Consider the following 18,027-nt stretch of genomic DNA (forward strand, 5'->3'; position numbering starts at 1 on the left):
AGAAGGAACAGAGAGCATTTGGTGCGTTTCCTCTGCCATGTTTCTGTATCTGTACTGTCGGAGTGGAGGGGGAGGAGGAGGAGAGCTGCCAGCAGCGTGCTGCAATTGATTTTTCCCTTGTTTTTGTGCTGTGCTGAAGCAACCTGCTTCAGAAATGACAACTACAAATCAAAGAAGGTATTTTGTGCTGGAAGTCTAAACTCCCCGAGCTGTTAGCGGGGGTGTAACGATTAAACGGGATGTTTTATCTACAACACCTTCTGGAAGCACACATTCCTAAGAGCTTGCAGCCCTTAGGAGCAAAAACTATTTACATTTGCTTCAATAACTGCTGTCGTGTGAAACTTTCAGTATTGGACTACCACCACCTGGAGGGGGCTTGTGCCCATACACAGCTGGCAGTCCCCCTCTCTCCTGCTCACCAAGGGCGTGAGGAGTGGGGTGAGGTGGAGTGCAGAGGACAGGGATGGGGAAGGGATGCTGGGACAGATGTAGGGTGCCCTCTGCTCCTTGTGCAGAGGGAAACCCACGGCTCGGAGCGTTCTCCAAGCAGCATCGCCGTTAGCAGAGAGCGCGGAGCTTAACTTCCCAGCCCTGCAAAGGCTCGGCTCCGCTCTGCTGGACGAGCAGCTCCGTTAGCAGGGCTGGAGGAATGTCGTCGTCTCCTCAAAAGCAACAGAAAGCCGTCTGCTAGGACAGTTCCTAACTTTCCTTTTCCTGCCGGCTCCCACTGCAGTGTCGGTGTGAGGCTGTTACCTACGGGTGGGAGGGAGGAAGGGAGGGAGAGGGAGGAGAGGAGGGAGGGAGGGAAGGAGACAGGCGGAGAGCTCGAGTTACCGCAGCCGCATCAGTGCTGTCCCCGGGCTCGCCTGCAGCCCACGCGGGGACGGAGGCGGCCACCTACCGTGGGGTCGTGGAGCTGCCCGGGGAAGGGCCGGGACATAGAAGGCAGCGCAGTCCCCTGCAACCACCGCAGCACGGCCCTACGAACCCGAGGATGCGCCACGAGCGTGTGAGGGAAGGAGCGCGGATCACCCGGTGCAGGTATGGTCATGTGCGGGGATCTCGTTTGTGCACCGAGGATGGGGATCCCTGGATCTGGTGGGCTTTCGGCTGGGAGAACAAAAGAAAAAAGGGCCGTGGGGATGGACCTTCTGGCTTTGAAGAGTAGGTGCAGAACGAGCTACCTCTCATGTCCCCAGCTGGAGGCGAGTTCATGTGAAGGGTCGAGACTGAAGCATCCATCCTGCAGTAAAATGAGCAGTAGGTGCAAGGGGTACCCTGGGCTGGTGGGACAGTTGCAAGAGAACTCATGTACCAGACCATTTAGTACCCTAATGTACTAAACCTAATGGTTTTAGCACATTCTGGCTGCCCATGAACCTGCCCCCAGCTGTAGAGCTTGAGTTGAGTTTGGGAGAATGGGGTGCAAGGTTTGGCTGTCCCGTGCTTTTTGCTGAGAGCTGGAAGAAAACTCTTAAAAATAAGGATACCTTTATTTTAAATAGGAAAATGAAACCCACATCTAAAGTGCAACATCCTGACAAGTTCTTATCCCACAGTGGCAGTGGGCTGAGAAGCACTCTGTTTGTAAAAGATTTCAATGATATTGGAATGCCTTTATTGGTAATTTTTCTTGGTCTGGACATTTTTTGTACAGTCTGTATAAATTATCTCTTCTCCACATTACTCTTTTCCTTCCTCCTCCCTGTATCTTGAGATTACTTCTGAGGGAGAAGAGCAAACTTTGTCCTGCCTCAAATAACATTTTCATCCAACTGTGGCACTGCTTATACATAAGGGTGCAAGCAGGATGAAAGAAGCATCCAAACAACACTATGAGACATAGAGTTCGATTTTGGGTGGTGCTGTGTGAAACCAGGAGAAGAACTCGGTTGCCCTTATGGCTGCCTTCCAACTCAGGATATTCTGTGATTCTGTGACTCTAAGTAATTTCTTTGGGGGGGGGGGATGACACACAAACTCATCTGTGTAATTTTTGAAGCACAGTGCTGCAGATCAGTTAACTGGGCTTTTGGAGCCATAGCACTGACAGCAAGAGCTGAAGGAAGAATTGTCCTCATTGCTTTATTTCACTGTGAGGGTATGAGGGTGGCTCTGAGTTGGGTTTTACTGTTCAAGACACTGAATGGCATTGGATTGTACTGGGGGAGTCTGCACAATCGGTGCATCCAATTGTGGACAGCTCCTTACCTTTGGAGTTTGGAATATAGGAAGTAAAACAGTAATTGCATTATGCTCACCAATTCGTGAGGTGCTGGAGAAAAAAAATAAGCATAAAAAGGTAAAAAATGCTCATTACCATCAGAGGTAAACTGAAGATCGGGGGATTGTAGGAAGTATTGAAGAGAGGAGGGAGGAACTGAGGGTGCGCTGGGAGCTGGGAGGGGACAGAACTGGGACAACTGGCCAAAGGGATGTCCTATGCCATGTAGCGTCATGCTCAGCAATAAAAGCTGGGGCTAGAGGGGAGAAAGGGGTAATTAACCTCCGTTATGTTACCTTAGGTGGTAATAAAACCATCATTCAGAGAAGGAAGTGGTGTGAACTGTTCGTTGAAAGATAAGAAGAGATAAAGACCTGCAGACAGCTATTGTAAAACTGTGCTGCAGCACAACTACAGGAGATCTAGAGGAAGCAGGTGAAATGTTCAGATATTCCTCTATTATTGAACTTTGGTTATGGATTTTCTTTGATTTTTACAAGAAAATGTTCTCTGCTTATTACTGCATACTACAACCGTAATAAGAGTGTTGAGGCTGTGTTGGTTGTGCTGCTTAACAATACAGTTGTACGCATATATCTGAATGCAGATACTGTATGCAATGGATTTCCTCAGTATGAGCATTACTCTAGAATTTTACGTAACTTTCAAATCTGTTTTTTTGTCAAGAACTATTAAATTCTTCAAAGCTGGACTAATTTCTTCTGCTCAGTTTTAAGGAAAAAAAATAATATGTGTTTATTATTAAAATCCAGAGAAGTAAATGAAACAAGTGCTGTCCACTCTGGGCAGCTGGTTCCAGCATCTCACCACTCTCTGAGTAAAGAATTTCCTCCTAACATTTAATCTAAATATCCTCTCTTTTAGTTTAAAAGCATTTCCCTTTGTCCCATTGCTATCAGACTGTGTAAAAAGTTGGTCTTCCTGTCTGTAAGCTCTTCTTAAGTACTGGAGGGACACAATGAGGTCACCCAGGGGCCTTTTGCAAGATAAGTCCAGCTCCAGCTTGACCTTTTTACACAAGAAAGGCACTCCAGCCTTCTGAGCATGCTTTTATCTTCCTGTGGACCCACTCCAACATCTCCACTCCTTGTACTGAAGGCCCCAGGCCTGGACACAATACTCCACATGGGGCCTCACACATGCAGAGCAGAGGGTTATGATCCCTTCCCTCTCCCTGCTGGCCACCTCTCTTGTGGTGCAGCCCGGGATACTGTTGGCCTTCTGAGCTGCAAGAGCACACATCCAGCTTTTCACCCACCAGAACACTCAAGTCCTTCTCTGCAGGGATGCTCTTAAGTTCTTCTCTCAGTCTGTACACATACCTGGGATTGCCTCAATCCAAATGCATTACCTTGCACTTGAACCTCATTAGGTTCACATGGGCCCATTTTTCAAACTTACCCTGGATCCCTCTGGCTGGCATCCCTTCCTTCTGTCCTATCAACCATTCAGCTTAGTATCATCCGTAGAGTAGGTTGCTGATAATTTACAGGACAGGTGGATATTTTGGATGGGCAAGGTTGGGGACACTGGTGACTCTCTGAGGGCCTTGGCAGCAGCTTCCCACCCTGGATCCTCTTTCAGGAAGGATGCCTAGCTGGAACTTCACCCCAGCAGCTCAGGACGCACTTAGGGTTCTCCTCCTGGCTGCACAGCAGGCCTTTTCCTGTGACTGCTGGTGAACCCATTAATCACTGCCTGGTCCCATTTCCCCATTCATAAATTGTTTTTTGTCTTTCTGGTGGTCCTGAGGTTTATCTTAAACATTAACATCTTCCATTCTCAGACCCCTCTTCCCATGTATGCCCCAAAATGGTGGCCCAGGGTCTCCTGGGGAGGAGCCGGGAGGGCAGAACCTCAGTCAGGAGCAACCCTGAGGTTGATGTGTGCTCTTGAAACACAAAGAAGAGTTGTGCACAGCTCTCTGCTTCCATGTCCCTCAGGCTGTTTAACCTGCAATGCCATCTGCCCCACGTGGAAAAGCCAGTATTTTCTTTAAATGTTTTTCCATTTAAAAATAACATTCTTTGGAGGGGTGGAACAGAGTCCACAAGTCTTGTTCACGTGACTTGTATCTTGTCTTGATGACGGTCTCAGAATAATGGGCATAAAACATTGCTGATTGTGAAAACAAACAACGCACCCATCCAAGCAAGCAACAAACCAAACAAAATATTCCCCAGTATGAAATAAAGTGCCTAGTGAGTCAGTGCTTCCTTGACAGAAACTGGCAATTATGAAGCACTAGAACAGTGTCTTGCTTAGACTTGCTAATCAACTGTCAAAAGGAGAAAATCCTGACTTTGTTGAGAGGTATGAGAGCAGAAAAGCTGTATTGTAAGCTAACAGAAAGGCCAGAAGAAGATACTTTCCCCCTGTTCTTTATTCAGTATTCCATCCTCCTTGCCTTCCAGTCTTGACATTCACTTTGGATGAGGATGTTGTTAATGTGTGCTGCTGTGCATGGTTTCCTCTGAGTTGAAAAGAGACATTCTAAAGCATCGTGAAGATGACATTTAGCCCTACCACCTTGGCTGCTTTCCGCACTGAGTTCTTGTGGTTGAGGTGCCTGTCTCACTTGTCATGGTGGCCCTGTGTATGTGGGCACCAAGCAAAGGGGCAGGACTCAGCCAGCACTTCAAAGGGGGCATGGCAGGGCCAGGTGTCCAAGGATGATGCTTTGTTTTGTGTAGAGTTCAGCTGGGTTGGATGACCCTGACTGAACAGAGAAACCAGGCTGCCCAGTAAGGGGATGATTCTTCCTTCCCTGGCCGTGTTGGCCCAGCTACTGCTGAGCCCTCTGCTTTGTCAGTCTTTGCCTTTGAGAGATTGAAGGTGATCCCTGCTCTTCTAAAATGCTTGTGTTTAGGAAAATTGTTTCCTGGTGTACGGACTTATTATCTAAGCATATTCAGTCCCTCTCTGTATCCTGCCAAGCTTCTGTGAATGCAGTTTAAAGGTTTTGTTCCAAGGGAAAAAAAAAAAAAAAAAACAACCAAAAAACATTAACAGGTATTAGTAGCGCTTATGCCAGGGCGCATGCTACTTTTGGCTATTAGGAAAGGCAATTTGAAATGCCTCTGCTGTCTTTAGCTGTGCGGTGCCTGAGGTTCCTACTCCTGTTTGCATGTTTAAATCACAGCCGTGCTTTTGGGTGTGCAAGCGGCAGTAGTAACCTCTTGCTTCTGTCTTATACAAAGTGGCAACTCCTGCTGCTGGCCAAATGTGCTTTGAACATGCTGCGCTTTGGGTCCTTCGCTGTTCAACGTGTGCGACATGAACGAGAATCTAAGGCTGATCACCCACTGAACTCAGCAGTGTGACTGTCACTTTGCCCCAGAAAAATTAAGCAAACTTTATTTCTTTAAATTTGTATTTTGAATCTTTTTCTCATGGGGACTCTAGACCTACTTATCTTCTCTGCTGCGGGCCAGATTGCTTTTCCTAATCTATATGCCATATAGCCTTGATCTCTTGGTGCTGTTTAGATAATTATACTCATTAACGGATCTAAAGGAGGTGTCATATTAATTTTGATGTGATAACTAGGTTCAGTCAGATGAGTTAATGTGACCCATTCACAGTATGACATAAAGGAGTTTAACAGAGGTCAGTGTTGTAAGTGGAGGCACTAGCAAATTTGCCCACCATGGCAAAGTGTCATGGTGCTTGGGAAACCTCCTGGCACAGCTAAGATGGCAAATAAATTCTCTCATTCTCCTAATTTGCTGAAAGAAATGAAATTCAAGGAGCTTATCTTGGTGAGTTTCAGCAAGCTCCAGGGTGTCCCTTCACTGCTTTCTAGATCACTCTGACACTCAGATAAGAAGTGATTCCTGGTGCTCCAGCAAAAGGCTGAACTTTCAGGCTATGAGGACTGTCCAAGTCCAATGGCAAGTGCCAGATGAGTTCAGGCACATGCAAGGCAAGGGTTTGTCCGACACGATACAGACCTGTGTTATCTTCTTCTTTTCTTCCTTGTTCATTTTAGGCATGTGCCAAGAGAGAGAATGACTGCAGGCTGCTGTAACCCACATTGCTCTGGTCTCAGGCTTTAATGCAAACTTCGTTGGATCTACACAGAGCCATAACACACTCTGCTGGGCAGGTTAAATAAACCACTCGTTAGGACACAAAACAGGTAATTTTTCTACAATGCCCTACATAAAATACTTGACAGTTGAAATGATAGGAAATGGAAAAAGCTTTGAGATAATAACAAACTGCAATTTCTGACTCAAATCAAAGAGAAAACTCAGATAGGTTTGTGTTGTGATTTAACCTGGCAGGCAACTCAGCACCACACAGCTTTTTGCTCACTCCACCCACAGTGGGACAGGGGAGAGAGTCAGAAAAAATGTGTAACTCATGGTTGAGATACACACTGGACTTCCCCATCCTTTTGCATTACTCACCAAATATACCCAGGTCCTTGAGAAAAAGCAGTCTCACAGATGGGCTTGCCTTTGCCTGAGGCAGGAATAAGCCAAACTGTATTGCCCAGCACGTCTTCTACATGCATCACTGGGACTTTTTCCCTTCTTCAGTATGTAAATATTTTAACTGGGCAGAGCCAGCTCTATTGACAGATCCCTAAGTGTTATCTAACCGGATAGTTTTTTGGTAATTGTGTATCCCAGTGCTTGAATGTCCCAGCACCCGTTGCTATTAGTGTAGTCTTAAACAGTCCACTGTATCATTTGATTTTCCCAGAGGCATGATAGAGGATGTGATATACCCAATCAAGGCCATGTTTTTTTGCCCAGGTGTTTATGAGGTTGTTTCAGAAATGACTGACTTATTTCTTTCTGGGGTGCTGTGCCACCACAGGGCATGCTGTTCAAGGCCCAAGATAGTATTTGGGCAGTGGCATGGAGCATAGTATCTCTTTCCAACCGTCTGGTTGCTCCCACCATTGCAAGCACATGGTATTTGCCATAGTGAGTTTGTGGGAGTGCTGTATAACCTGCCAGGTTTCCCTGTATTTCAGCTGTCATCCTCTGTGCCAAAGAGACTTGATTAATCACAGAACATATTCTACATTCTTGGATAGCCTGTGTCAGTGATAAAGTCCACCCCTCAATCCTTAGACCATCTGTATGCTGATGGCCTTTCTTGATGGCCTGAGGTTTCATGGGTCCACTGAACTAGAAATATTTATGTTGCCAGTCAGATTTACCTGAGCCATTACAGTCCTAGTGGCCCAATCCACCTGCTGGTTGTTTTGATGTTCCTCAGTGGTTCAGCTTTGTGGTACATGGGCATCCACGTGATTTACTTTTACAACTACATTCTCTACCCAGGCAGCAGTATCTTTCCACACTGCAGTGGCCTGGATGGGTTTGCCTCTGTGCTGCCGGTTGTTCTGCTTCCATTCTGCACCCACCCCCAGAAGGCATTTGCCACTATCCATGAGTAAGGTAGAAATCATGGGTTGAGATAAAGACAGTTTAATAGGACAAAAAAGGATGGGAAAATAATAACAATAATAATAATAAATACAAAAGCGTACTAGATGAAGTGATGTATAATGCAGTTGTTCACCACCTGTTGACAGACAGCTAGCCAGCCCCTACTAGGGGAAGAATATTAACTCAGACGAAACCAGGGCAAGCTTACTGCCAAAGGATTTTCTATAAAACCTAAGAGATTTTGATACTAAAATACAGGGTGCTCTTCAAAATAATCAACAGAAAAGAGATTGATTACTATTAAGTCCCCACTGTTTTCTAGACCACCTTCTGTAGACTAACATCTCCAGGACTCTTCCATGAAGATAAGTGCGTAGAAGCTGGAAATCTTGAATCGCAGGCTGTACTATTTATCAGATGCAGGTCGAGGGGAAAAAATACAGGGAAAGTCCAATAATTTAGAAACTGTAGGCCTTGTCACACCTAACCTGTGCTGTAGAACAAGATGCTTTAGACTGGATGGTGATGGTTCTGCAAAGTGCTGTCATGGCAAAGTGCTAAATACATGTGACAGAAGCAGTTCTTCTCCAACCATTCTTTATACAGTAGCAATTTTCCCAGTAAGTATGGGAGAAAGCACATCCCATCCACCCCAGGATGGATGGGGCCCTGGGCAGCCTAAGCTCGTGGGGGACAGCCCTGCTCACGGCACAGGTTGGGGCTGGGTGGGCTTTGAGGTCCCTTCTAACCCAATCCATTTGATGAATTTGGTGATGTGCAGCAGCAGCACAAGGGACAGTGGGAAAAACTGCAACACAGGAAGTTCCATACATACACAAGGAAGAACTTCTTTACTGTGAGTGTGACAGAGCACTGGAATAACTTACTCAGAGTGGCTGTGGATTTTCCTTCTCTGGAGGTGTTCAAGACTCATCTGGATGCTTTCCTGAGAGACTTGCTGTAGGGAACCTGCTTTGGTAGGGGGATTGGAGTATTAATGAAAGATTTTTAATGGGCGTCCACTGAGGGAACAGCTTGTCTGAAGGGCTTCTGGATGTACGTATCCTGGGAGTCCTGCTACAGAGCAATGGCAGATCCTTGAGTGGCGTCATGACAACTGGTAGCAGGAGCTAACCCATTCTGCAGCTCTTTTGTTGTTCTTAGAACATCGTACGTAGAAATGTGTTTGTATGTGCATGTGTTTTTTATTATAACTAAACTCTCACACAGATTTACATGTGCATCGGTCCTATTGGTAAACTAAGATGAACTTGCTGAGTGATATTTAAAATGCACTTAAGTCTGTAACATATAACCTATTCATTGAGTAGAAAGGAAAGAAGTTGGTGGCCTCTGTCTGCATTTGAGAGGAAAGCACTGGTGTGGCTTGGGGAGTCCAGGCAGAACATTACTGGTCAGAAGAGAGAGATCAAATTTGCATGAAATCTGAGGCTTCCCAGCTTCATCTGTTGTGTTTTTAGTTTGGAAACCAGATCAAATTTGCTGTTATGAACTGGGAGAAGAGGAATGGAAGGCTTTCCTCCCAGTAAAAATTCCCTCATTCTGGTTCTCTGGAAGAGGAGCTGGTGAACCATTTGGGTCATCTACTTAGTAACTCAACCACAAGAATTTTCTCAGTTCATTTATGGAGGCGTGTAATTCTTTTTGGCACTATGATCTATTTGGCTTTTCTTTCATTGTTTTTCTCTTACAATTTGTACTAGGTTTGTAACCATGTGTGCAGCGCATTGATATTTTACAAAGATGAATGAGCTGTTATTGTTTGGAGCTCCTTCCCCTGAAAGATGGAGAAGTGCAGACTGCTCCCTTTTCACGTCATCATGCCCTGCTGAGTCACCTACAGTCTGCAAAAAGAGAAAGATCCCAGTAACCTGACCCACTGCTTTGTCTTTGTTTCCAAGCAGCTGGTCCAATGTCGAACATGCCGCTCATGGCTTCTCCAGCAGCAAGATCGGGAGCAGCTTCTGGATCTGTGCAAGAGACCAACAGGATGCAGAGAAGATGAAGACTGGAGGAACCTGCTTGGTTATGCCTATTAATTGGGCAGGGCTGGCTGCCTTTGGGACCCAGACATTTTACAAATGAATGGAGAAATACGGTATTTAAAAATTGTATTACTGTTATTTTCTCTCATCTGGCGTGAGTGTATATCTGCTGCTTCTCCACAGTCTTTCTTATGTCAGTGTTGATAGGTCAAAGGCATGCTAGGTAATGTGCTTAGTGGGCAAACATTGGTGGTAGGTGGGTGGTTGGACTGGATGATCTTGGAGGTCTTTTCCAACCTTGGTGGTTCCATGATACTGTGATTGAATCTGTGCTGAAAGTAATGAGGAAGTGAGACTCATCAACCAGTGTGAGCTGGTATCATTGAGCCCTCTTGTGTGAGCTCTTGAGGATATACTGTCTTGGGGCCAGGTTCAAGGAAGAACGACTGAGAATTTGGCTGCCAGCAGCACATCCTGTAAGAACTATCCTCAGAAAAATGTGTGTGGGCAAATGCCCTGAGACAGGTAGCTTTCAAAGAGGAATGACCTGGCTTTAAAACCCTGTGCATTGAGTTTTGTATGCAGCACTGAAAGTAACAAGATTTTTATTTATTTTTTTTTTTTTTAATATGCCATTCCTTCTTGTTTATTTCAGATGGATTTCAGAAAAATCAAGGTGCTTGTTTGCCTTATGGGGCTCAGCTGTGCCAGCTTATGTTATTTTTACACGAATTTGACTGGACTCTCTATATTCTACAGCAAAAAACAAAGTTGCACACTACAAACATTCAGGAGAATCGAAGGAAACTTCTTGCATCTCCCAGATATAGATTGCCATAAGAACCCACCTTTCCTTGTCCTACTTGTGGCATCCTCGTGTAAAGACGTTGATGCCAGGATGGTCATCCGGCAAACCTGGGGGAAGGAGAGAACGGTGGCTGGCAAGCGCCTGGTGACCTATTTCCTCTTGGGGACCCCTGTGAATGACGGGCAGCAGGCTGACATCAGTGCTGAAAGCCAAAAATACAAAGACATTATTCAAAAGGATTTCATGGACACATACTACAATTTGACTTTAAAGACCATGATGGGAATTGAATGGGTTCACCAGTTTTGTAATCAGTCCAGCTTTGTGATGAAAACTGACACAGATGTGTTTGTCAATGTTTTTTACCTCACTGAGCTGCTTCTAAAGAAAAAGAGGACCACAGGCCTTTACACAGGCTTTCTAAAACTGCATGAGCACCCCATAAGGAAAAACGACAGCAAGTGGAATGTGAGGATAGAAGAATATTCGGGTAAGACCTACCCGCCATTTTGTTCAGGGACTGGCTATGTTTTATCCACCGATGTTGCTAGTCAGATCTATCATGTTTCGGAGAGCATTTCATTCATCAAACTGGAGGATGTGTTCATAGGACTGTGCCTTGAGAAATTAAAAATTCAACCAGAGGAGCTTCATTCAGAACAGACATTTTTTCCAGAAAAGATTCCATTCTCTGTTTCTCGCTTTAAGAAAATCGTGACATGCCATAAAGTAAGCTTATCCGAACAGCAGAGCTACTGGAATCAGTTACTGGCAGAAGAACATGGGAGAGTGCTCTAGCACCTTCCCTGACTGAATTAACAAAATGAAATGCTTTGAATTTACAGGGCTGCACTTGACTCCAGCAAAACTCTTCATTATGAATTCTAGATCCATCGTGTTGAAGACATTTCTTATGGTTATTTTAGTCCCCATTTCTGCCTCAGAGCATTGTGACATCTTTCTCTTCCATTCACTTCTACCTCTTTCCATCTCTTCTCTACATAAGCAAGTTTTGTTGTTTTTTTTTTTTTGTTGTTTTTTTATTCCTGGAAGATGCAGGCCCACAAGGCTGCCTTCTCCATGGACTAGCTCTCAAAATCATGCTGCTACTGGAGAGGGAATATTTCTGCAGCGCAAAAACAAGCAAACAAAGATACTTTCATTTACAGAAAATAATTGCACCCCCTTCCCTGTCTCCCTTAAGACATTACTGCTTGTGCTTCCATCTGGGCAGGCATTTAAGAAGAGTTGCTTGTAGCTGTCAAGATGTTCCCCTCCTGGCATAGGGAACTGTAGCCATGTACTTTCACTGAGTTCTGTGTGGGCAGAACTGTGTAAAGGCAGAGATCTCCCATTCAGTCTACACAGATTTTCTTTCCGAGGTGGAAGAATTTGCCTATTCAGCACTCTTGGGACAGGTTTAGGTATAGCAGGTTACTTTGTGAATGTGTAAGGCTACTGTATTATTTCCTTATGTGTACTTCCCAATAGAAATGATTAGGTGATAGGGCTGGATCCATATCACAGAATTAACCACAGCTTGGTTGAGGCTGGTATCGAGCTCTGGAGATCACTTGGCCTTACCCGTGCTCCCAATAGGGACAGCCAGGGCTGAGTTCCCAGGCCCATATCCAGGCAGCTCCTGAAGATCTCTGAGTAGGAGACTCCACAGCCTCTCTGGGCAGCTTGTGCCAGTGCTCTGTCACCTGTACATCACAGAATCCCCCTTCAGCCTTTTCTTCTCCAGGCTGAACAGGCCCAGCTCTCTCAGCCTTTCCTTGTAGAAGTGATGATCCTGACCCTTTGTCATCTCAATGGTATTACAGTGAACCTAGGAGATATGTTTAATGTTTGTGCTTTGCTCTGATGGACTGGAAACTACTGTAAATGGCTGATCAAAGCTAACTGCAGTCCCTTACTGTAGGGAGATAAACAGTACACCTGATTTAGACATTTTCCCTATGAAGAAGTGGTAATGAATGATGGAGAAGTTAGGAGGGTTTTTCTTTTTTAAACAAGACTTAGTGAGAAAATGTGTCAAAGTAATCATTCAGGCTACAAACCTCATTTCTTGTTTGTTAACAAGAAAAAACTCAGAGCATCTTTAGGGTATTTCAGGGTTTCAGAGATGAGGAATTGAGCCCTTACAGCATGGTGAAAAATGTGTGAATTTGGAACACAAGTCTTATGAGGAGCGGCTGAGGAAACTGGGATTGTTCAGTCTGGAGGAGGCTCAGGGGAAACCTTACCACTCCCTACAACCACCTGAAAGGAAGTTGTGGAGAGCTGAGGGTTGGCATCTTCTCCCAGGTAACAGAGATAGGATGAGAGAGAATGGCCTCAAGTTGCATGAAGGGACATTCAGGTTGAATATTAAGGAAAACTTATTCTCAGGAAGAGCAGTGAGGCACTGGCTCAAATAAAGGTAGGGGTCTGACAGGGGTAGTTAGGAGGGGTGAAAAAGCAAGTAGGGTCAGCCTTCCTGAGACTTGTTGAGGAGGTCACATGGAAAGATCCAGCAACAAAAAGAGCAAGGGGTGATTTAGATGTTTTGGTCTTTTAGGGTTTCCATGACATATTTTCTAATACATTAATTCTAATTCAAAAATTCTGATACAGCATTCTGTTACTTTGATTTTGTTTATTGTTCTTATTTCTGTTCTTTTTATTTCACATAGGGACAGTTGTGTGTCCTTTTTCACTTGCCTGTGCCTGAAGAGCAGGATAAATATTTTCAGAAGGAACGTGCCCCATCCTGATAGATGTTGAGAGTTATATTATGTATTCTGATGTAAAGTAAACCAAAGTCATGCACTGCTTTTTGGCAGCTGATAGTGAAATATCTTTTATTTATTTATTTATTTATTCATTTATTTATTTTGGTAGAAGAATAACATCATCTATTTTAAGTTGCCCGTGTATGGCATTAGCATATGCCATAATAATAATAATGTACCATGTGTATGGCATTAGCAGGGATATGTCTAATCAGGTGGTTGTGTGGGTAGCAAAGGGGATGTTTGCCTTCCCCTAGCACATACATCCAGGCTGAACAAACAGCATCTCCAGATTGGAGGTGTATCTGCCCTTGGACACAAAACCCTGTTATGGCACATTTGCTTTTGCTCCTGCCTTCAGTAGGTGCGAAGGCTTAGACTGAACAAGCCTAACAGCAGCATTTAAATCACTATTATTTCCATGTAACCTGTAGAAAAGTCGTTTTTCTTTGCTGTTCATTGTATGCAATTATTGTACCCAAAGTGCCAGCTTGCTATTGTGCTACTGGATTACTGCATTCAGTTCTGAGGCTCCCAGCATAAGAAGTACATGGACCTGTCCAGGGTGGTCTAGGGAGGGGACACAGGAATTTTCCTATCCTCTGAAGAAAGGTTGATGGAGCTGGGCTTGTTCAGTCTGGAGAAGAAGAAGCTTCAGAGAAACCTTATAGTGGCCTTACAGTACCTAAAGGGGGCCTACAGGGTCTGCAGCTGAGGGCAGACACCTTATCATGGAGTGTAGTGATAGGACAAGGTGTAGCAGTTTTAATACAAAAGAGGGGACATTTATAATAGATATAAGGAAGAAATTATTTGCTAGGAGTGTGATGAGGCACTGGAACAGGCTGTCCAGAGAAGCTGTGAATACCTCATCCCGAGAGGTGAGGGAATGGCCTCAACTTGTGCCAGGGGAGGTTCAAATTGGATATTAGGGAAAAACTTAGAAAGAGTGGTGAGGCATTGGGATGAGCTGCCAAGGGAGGTAGTGAAGTCACCGTCCCTGGAGGCATTCAAGAAATGTTGAGATGTGGCACTGAGGGACATGGTTTAGTGGACAGTGGTAAATAGTTGGACTAGATGGTCTTAGAGATCTTTTCCAACCTTAATGATTCTGTCATTCTAAGGCCAATTTAAAGAAAAATGTGAAGTATAAACGAATGCTTTCAGGTCTCTCTCAGTACCCAGACTTGTAGAGTAGACAGTGCAGCTTAATGTTCACCCTGGCCTCTGCTGGTACGAAAGTGAAATACTCTGAGAGCCCCTCGTGCAACTCTCATCCCATCTGTTCACTGCAGCATGTGCTTCACTTCCACCTCTGTGCCTGGCACCAGCTTTATCCCAGCTGTCAGAACCAGTCCAACCAAACTACACCAGAGAGCCTTTGTCTAGGCAGAAAGCTGTTTGTTTACATGCAGATGAGTTTGCTTGTTATCTTCCACTTGGTGTTGAGATTCAAGAGGCACCTGGCTCCTGGGATGGTGCTGCTGCTGATCTTCTGGCAGGCTGAGCTTGTGGCCAAAGGATAAAGTCTTCCATTAGGAGACAGCTTTCTGGGATGTCTGCTCTTAAATACATCTTACTTGAACAGACTGTGGCCTTGTATCATCACAGAAATGTTACCTATGATGGCAGGCTCTGCTAGCTTTCTTGTCTGCAGGTTTTAATTTAGTTCAGGAGCACTCCTAACTAATTGGGGAAGATGATGCTATTCTGTGTTAATCACATTTGCAGAAGCTACCCCTATATTTTCAGGGCTAAGTCCATTGTTACCGTGCCATTTGTTATTAGGTCCTCATGTTTAAACAAAACACCCCATTCTGGATGTTGTATATTTGAAATTTCTATGAAACCTCTGCAAAATGCCAGTAACTTACTGCATCTGTAATATTTTGTCCCCTCCAAATATATGTTATTAGGCATTTAATGGCCTGTCTAACTGAAACATTTGCCTTGCCACCACTGAGTCTGCATAAGGAGGAAATCAGTACAGAATGAAATGTTATGGATTTAGGTAGCTTGTTCCCCTTCTTATTGCAAATTAGTTTTCAAAGTGAAAGTGCTACACATTAATTTTCTCAACATATAATTTTCTGCTAGCTCACAGAAATTGATTTCATAATCCTTCCCATTCAGTGTGTTGCTTCGAATAAGAATGTGATAAATAAATAATTAAGTGTACAGTATGATTCTGCTGTAAAAGGTGATTTAAGAAAACTAACCGATTGCACATAAGGTACATTTATTTGTTTATTCAAACACAGCCACCGAGCTTGTCAGTTTATATGTATCAGCTAAATGAAACTAGCTTTTGCTGCTTAGGCCATGGATCATGGCTTTTAACACAGTCAAAACTCTTCAGTAGCCTTTTGCCAAATTCTGTGCGTTTTCCTATGAAAAGCCTTCAGAGAAAGACTGGAAATACAACTAAGATGGCAAACAAAGCACTGCAGTGTACATCTACTTATCTCTTCTTAGGTTTTTATAGATTGATACAAGAACTTAGAGCAATTGATAGCAGTTTATCTGCACAAACCTAGAATTTTTTATGTTTCTTGGGCGGGAAGATCATTAAATTAGTGAATAGATTTGGAAAATTACTCTGGAAACTTACTCCAGCTCTTCTCCCTGAGTAACAAGGACTGCAGGAATCAACAGAGCTGTCAGTATCTTAGAGTTGACTAAGTTCGTTTCAGCATACTTCTTATTTCCAACATGAGATGAGTTTTGGAACACAGAAAAATAAGCACTTTTTTTTTGCAATTCCAGACATCAGTTAACATAACCTCAACATAGGTTAGGAGTTTCTTGTATGTCCATGAAAGATATCTGATTCAGCATTACTGAGGAGGTATCACCCTTCCTGTCTTTTTTGAGAATACGGGATAGATTTTAGCCATCAAACATTTGCCTTATGTAAAAACTGAATGGGATACAAGGGCTAACCGTCTATCATGGATCTGGCAGGGACATTATTCCTCTTGGATGTGTGCAGGATACTGCGTAATCATAATAAAAAAAATAATGTGATAATGTTTGCATTTTTGGCATAGAACCTGAGAATGTTGATCTAACTATTCATTGTATGATATTTTAATAAACTATTTTGTTACCAGAAATCTGCATGTTAACATTTTTTTCTGGGTGTGAATGTATTATCATTTTGGTATGTAATGAAGTTAGGAGGCTTGTTCTTTTTTCAGTCACAAAGGATTTTCTCCTCTTCCCTAGAATACTTAGTTTGTACTTCCTAAAATAGGAGTTGTTGGTCCCTCTTCCTAAGGCAAGCACAAAACTCCCATGAAAGACAAAGTGACCACCAATGGGAGTGCTTTCCCAAGAATTAAGCATGCAGTCCTGCCACACAACTCTCGTCATTAACGATGTGCTTCAGGGCAGGGTACACCTCTAAGTCAAAAGCTTCTGCAGACAAAACCTTAGTGCCAAGTACGTGATTATTAAAACCATAACACAGACATGTATATGCAAGACATAGAAAATCTTACCCCAAAACCCAGACCTGTATTTTGCACAGGTTCTGGCTGAGAAAACATATATTTTTTTCAAAGTCTGATAAAATAGGAATGTAAGGCTATCCTTGGTCTGTTTTCAGTAGTGCGTGGGGACAGGACTAGGGGTAATGGGCTGAAACTTCAGCATAGGAAGTTCCACACGAATGTGCGCAAGAACTTCTTTACAGTGAGGGTGACGGAGCACTGGAACAGGCTGCCCAGGGAGGTGGTGGAGTCTCCTTCTCTGGAGATATTCAAGACCCGCCTGGACGCCTACCTGTGTGACGTGGTGTAGGGAGCCTGCTTTGGCAGGGGGGTTGGACTCGATGATCTCTAGAGGTCCCTTCCAACCCCTACAATTCTGTGATTCTGTGATTCTGTGATCCTTTAAAAAAAGTTTGTTTAAGTACATTTTCACTGGAAAATGTAATTAGACAGTTTCTTTGGTCAAGAGATCTTTTTGCCTCACATTTCACACATTTGAAAGTCCATTATTTATGTGGAAAAATATCCAAGTTCCATCTCCAGATCTCTGCAACTGAACCATTTACTGATATTCCTGAACCATTTACTGATATTCCTTACATCTGGCTGCTGATCTAGCCTGACCTTGTTTAATATATGGCTTTGGGTACAGGGCGAGAGGCACGTGTAATCAGCTTCCTATTCTTCTGTTGCCAAAAGCATTTAGAAATCAGAGCCGCCCTTACACTTACAAAACGTTGGCGTACAGCTGTAGGCACAGAATGTCATAAATTAGTTATGTGGTGTGATTTACACCTCCAGCTTGCAGATCTTCCAGGCAGCTACATTCCCTTCATGTTTAATTTAATCGTTATTGCTGCAACAGTGATTGTAAGTAAATGTTTGACTCTGGTACGTGAAGGGACCCGAAGCTTCTACACGTGCTTCTGTTAACAAAGGTGCAATGAGGGAATTACAGGAGGAACAGAGCCTGGAGGCAGGAGTAGGAGTGAGCTGCTGTGTGTGTGAACAGCGCAGCTTTCTCCTGCTGGGGCAAGGAGACAGCTAAGGAGTAGCACTGGTACTGGTGGGGAGAGCTTAGTGCTGGGGTCAGGATGTGTGAAGGCACCAAAGTCTGTTCTCTCTTGGTCCCTTGATAGTAAAACACTGGTACAGGCTGCCCAGAGAGGTGGTGGAAGCCCCATCCCTGGAGACACTCCAGGTCAGTCTGGGTGTCCCTGTTCATTGCAGGGGAGTTGGACCAGATGGTGTTTAAGGGTCCCTTCCAACTCAAATGATTCTGT

General features: G+C 44.1%; 1 protein-coding gene across 2 annotated transcripts; it reads left to right on the forward strand.

Annotated features, from left to right (window-relative positions):
* The first annotated feature begins 826 nt into the window (after positions 1-826).
* B3GALT5 (beta-1,3-galactosyltransferase 5) lies at positions 827-16,357 on the forward strand. 2 transcript variants are annotated; one of them, XM_072326838.1, is made up of 4 exons: positions 827-1,044; positions 6,240-6,389; positions 9,582-9,778; positions 10,321-16,357. In XM_072326838.1, exon 4 carries the CDS (start codon positions 10,321-10,323, stop codon positions 11,269-11,271), a length of 951 nt encoding a protein of 316 aa, XP_072182939.1. In that variant the 5' UTR covers positions 827-1,044; positions 6,240-6,389; positions 9,582-9,778; the 3' UTR covers positions 11,272-16,357. The 2 variants fall into 2 exon arrangements, with proteins under 2 accessions (XP_072182939.1, XP_072182938.1); XM_072326837.1 differs by having other exon boundaries at positions 9,585-9,778.
* The last annotated feature ends 1,670 nt before the right edge of the window (positions 16,358-18,027 follow it).

This window comes from Excalfactoria chinensis, chromosome 1 (genome assembly GCF_039878825.1).
Source record: "Excalfactoria chinensis isolate bCotChi1 chromosome 1, bCotChi1.hap2, whole genome shotgun sequence".
Classification (NCBI taxonomy): Eukaryota; Metazoa; Chordata; class Aves; order Galliformes; family Phasianidae; genus Excalfactoria; species Excalfactoria chinensis.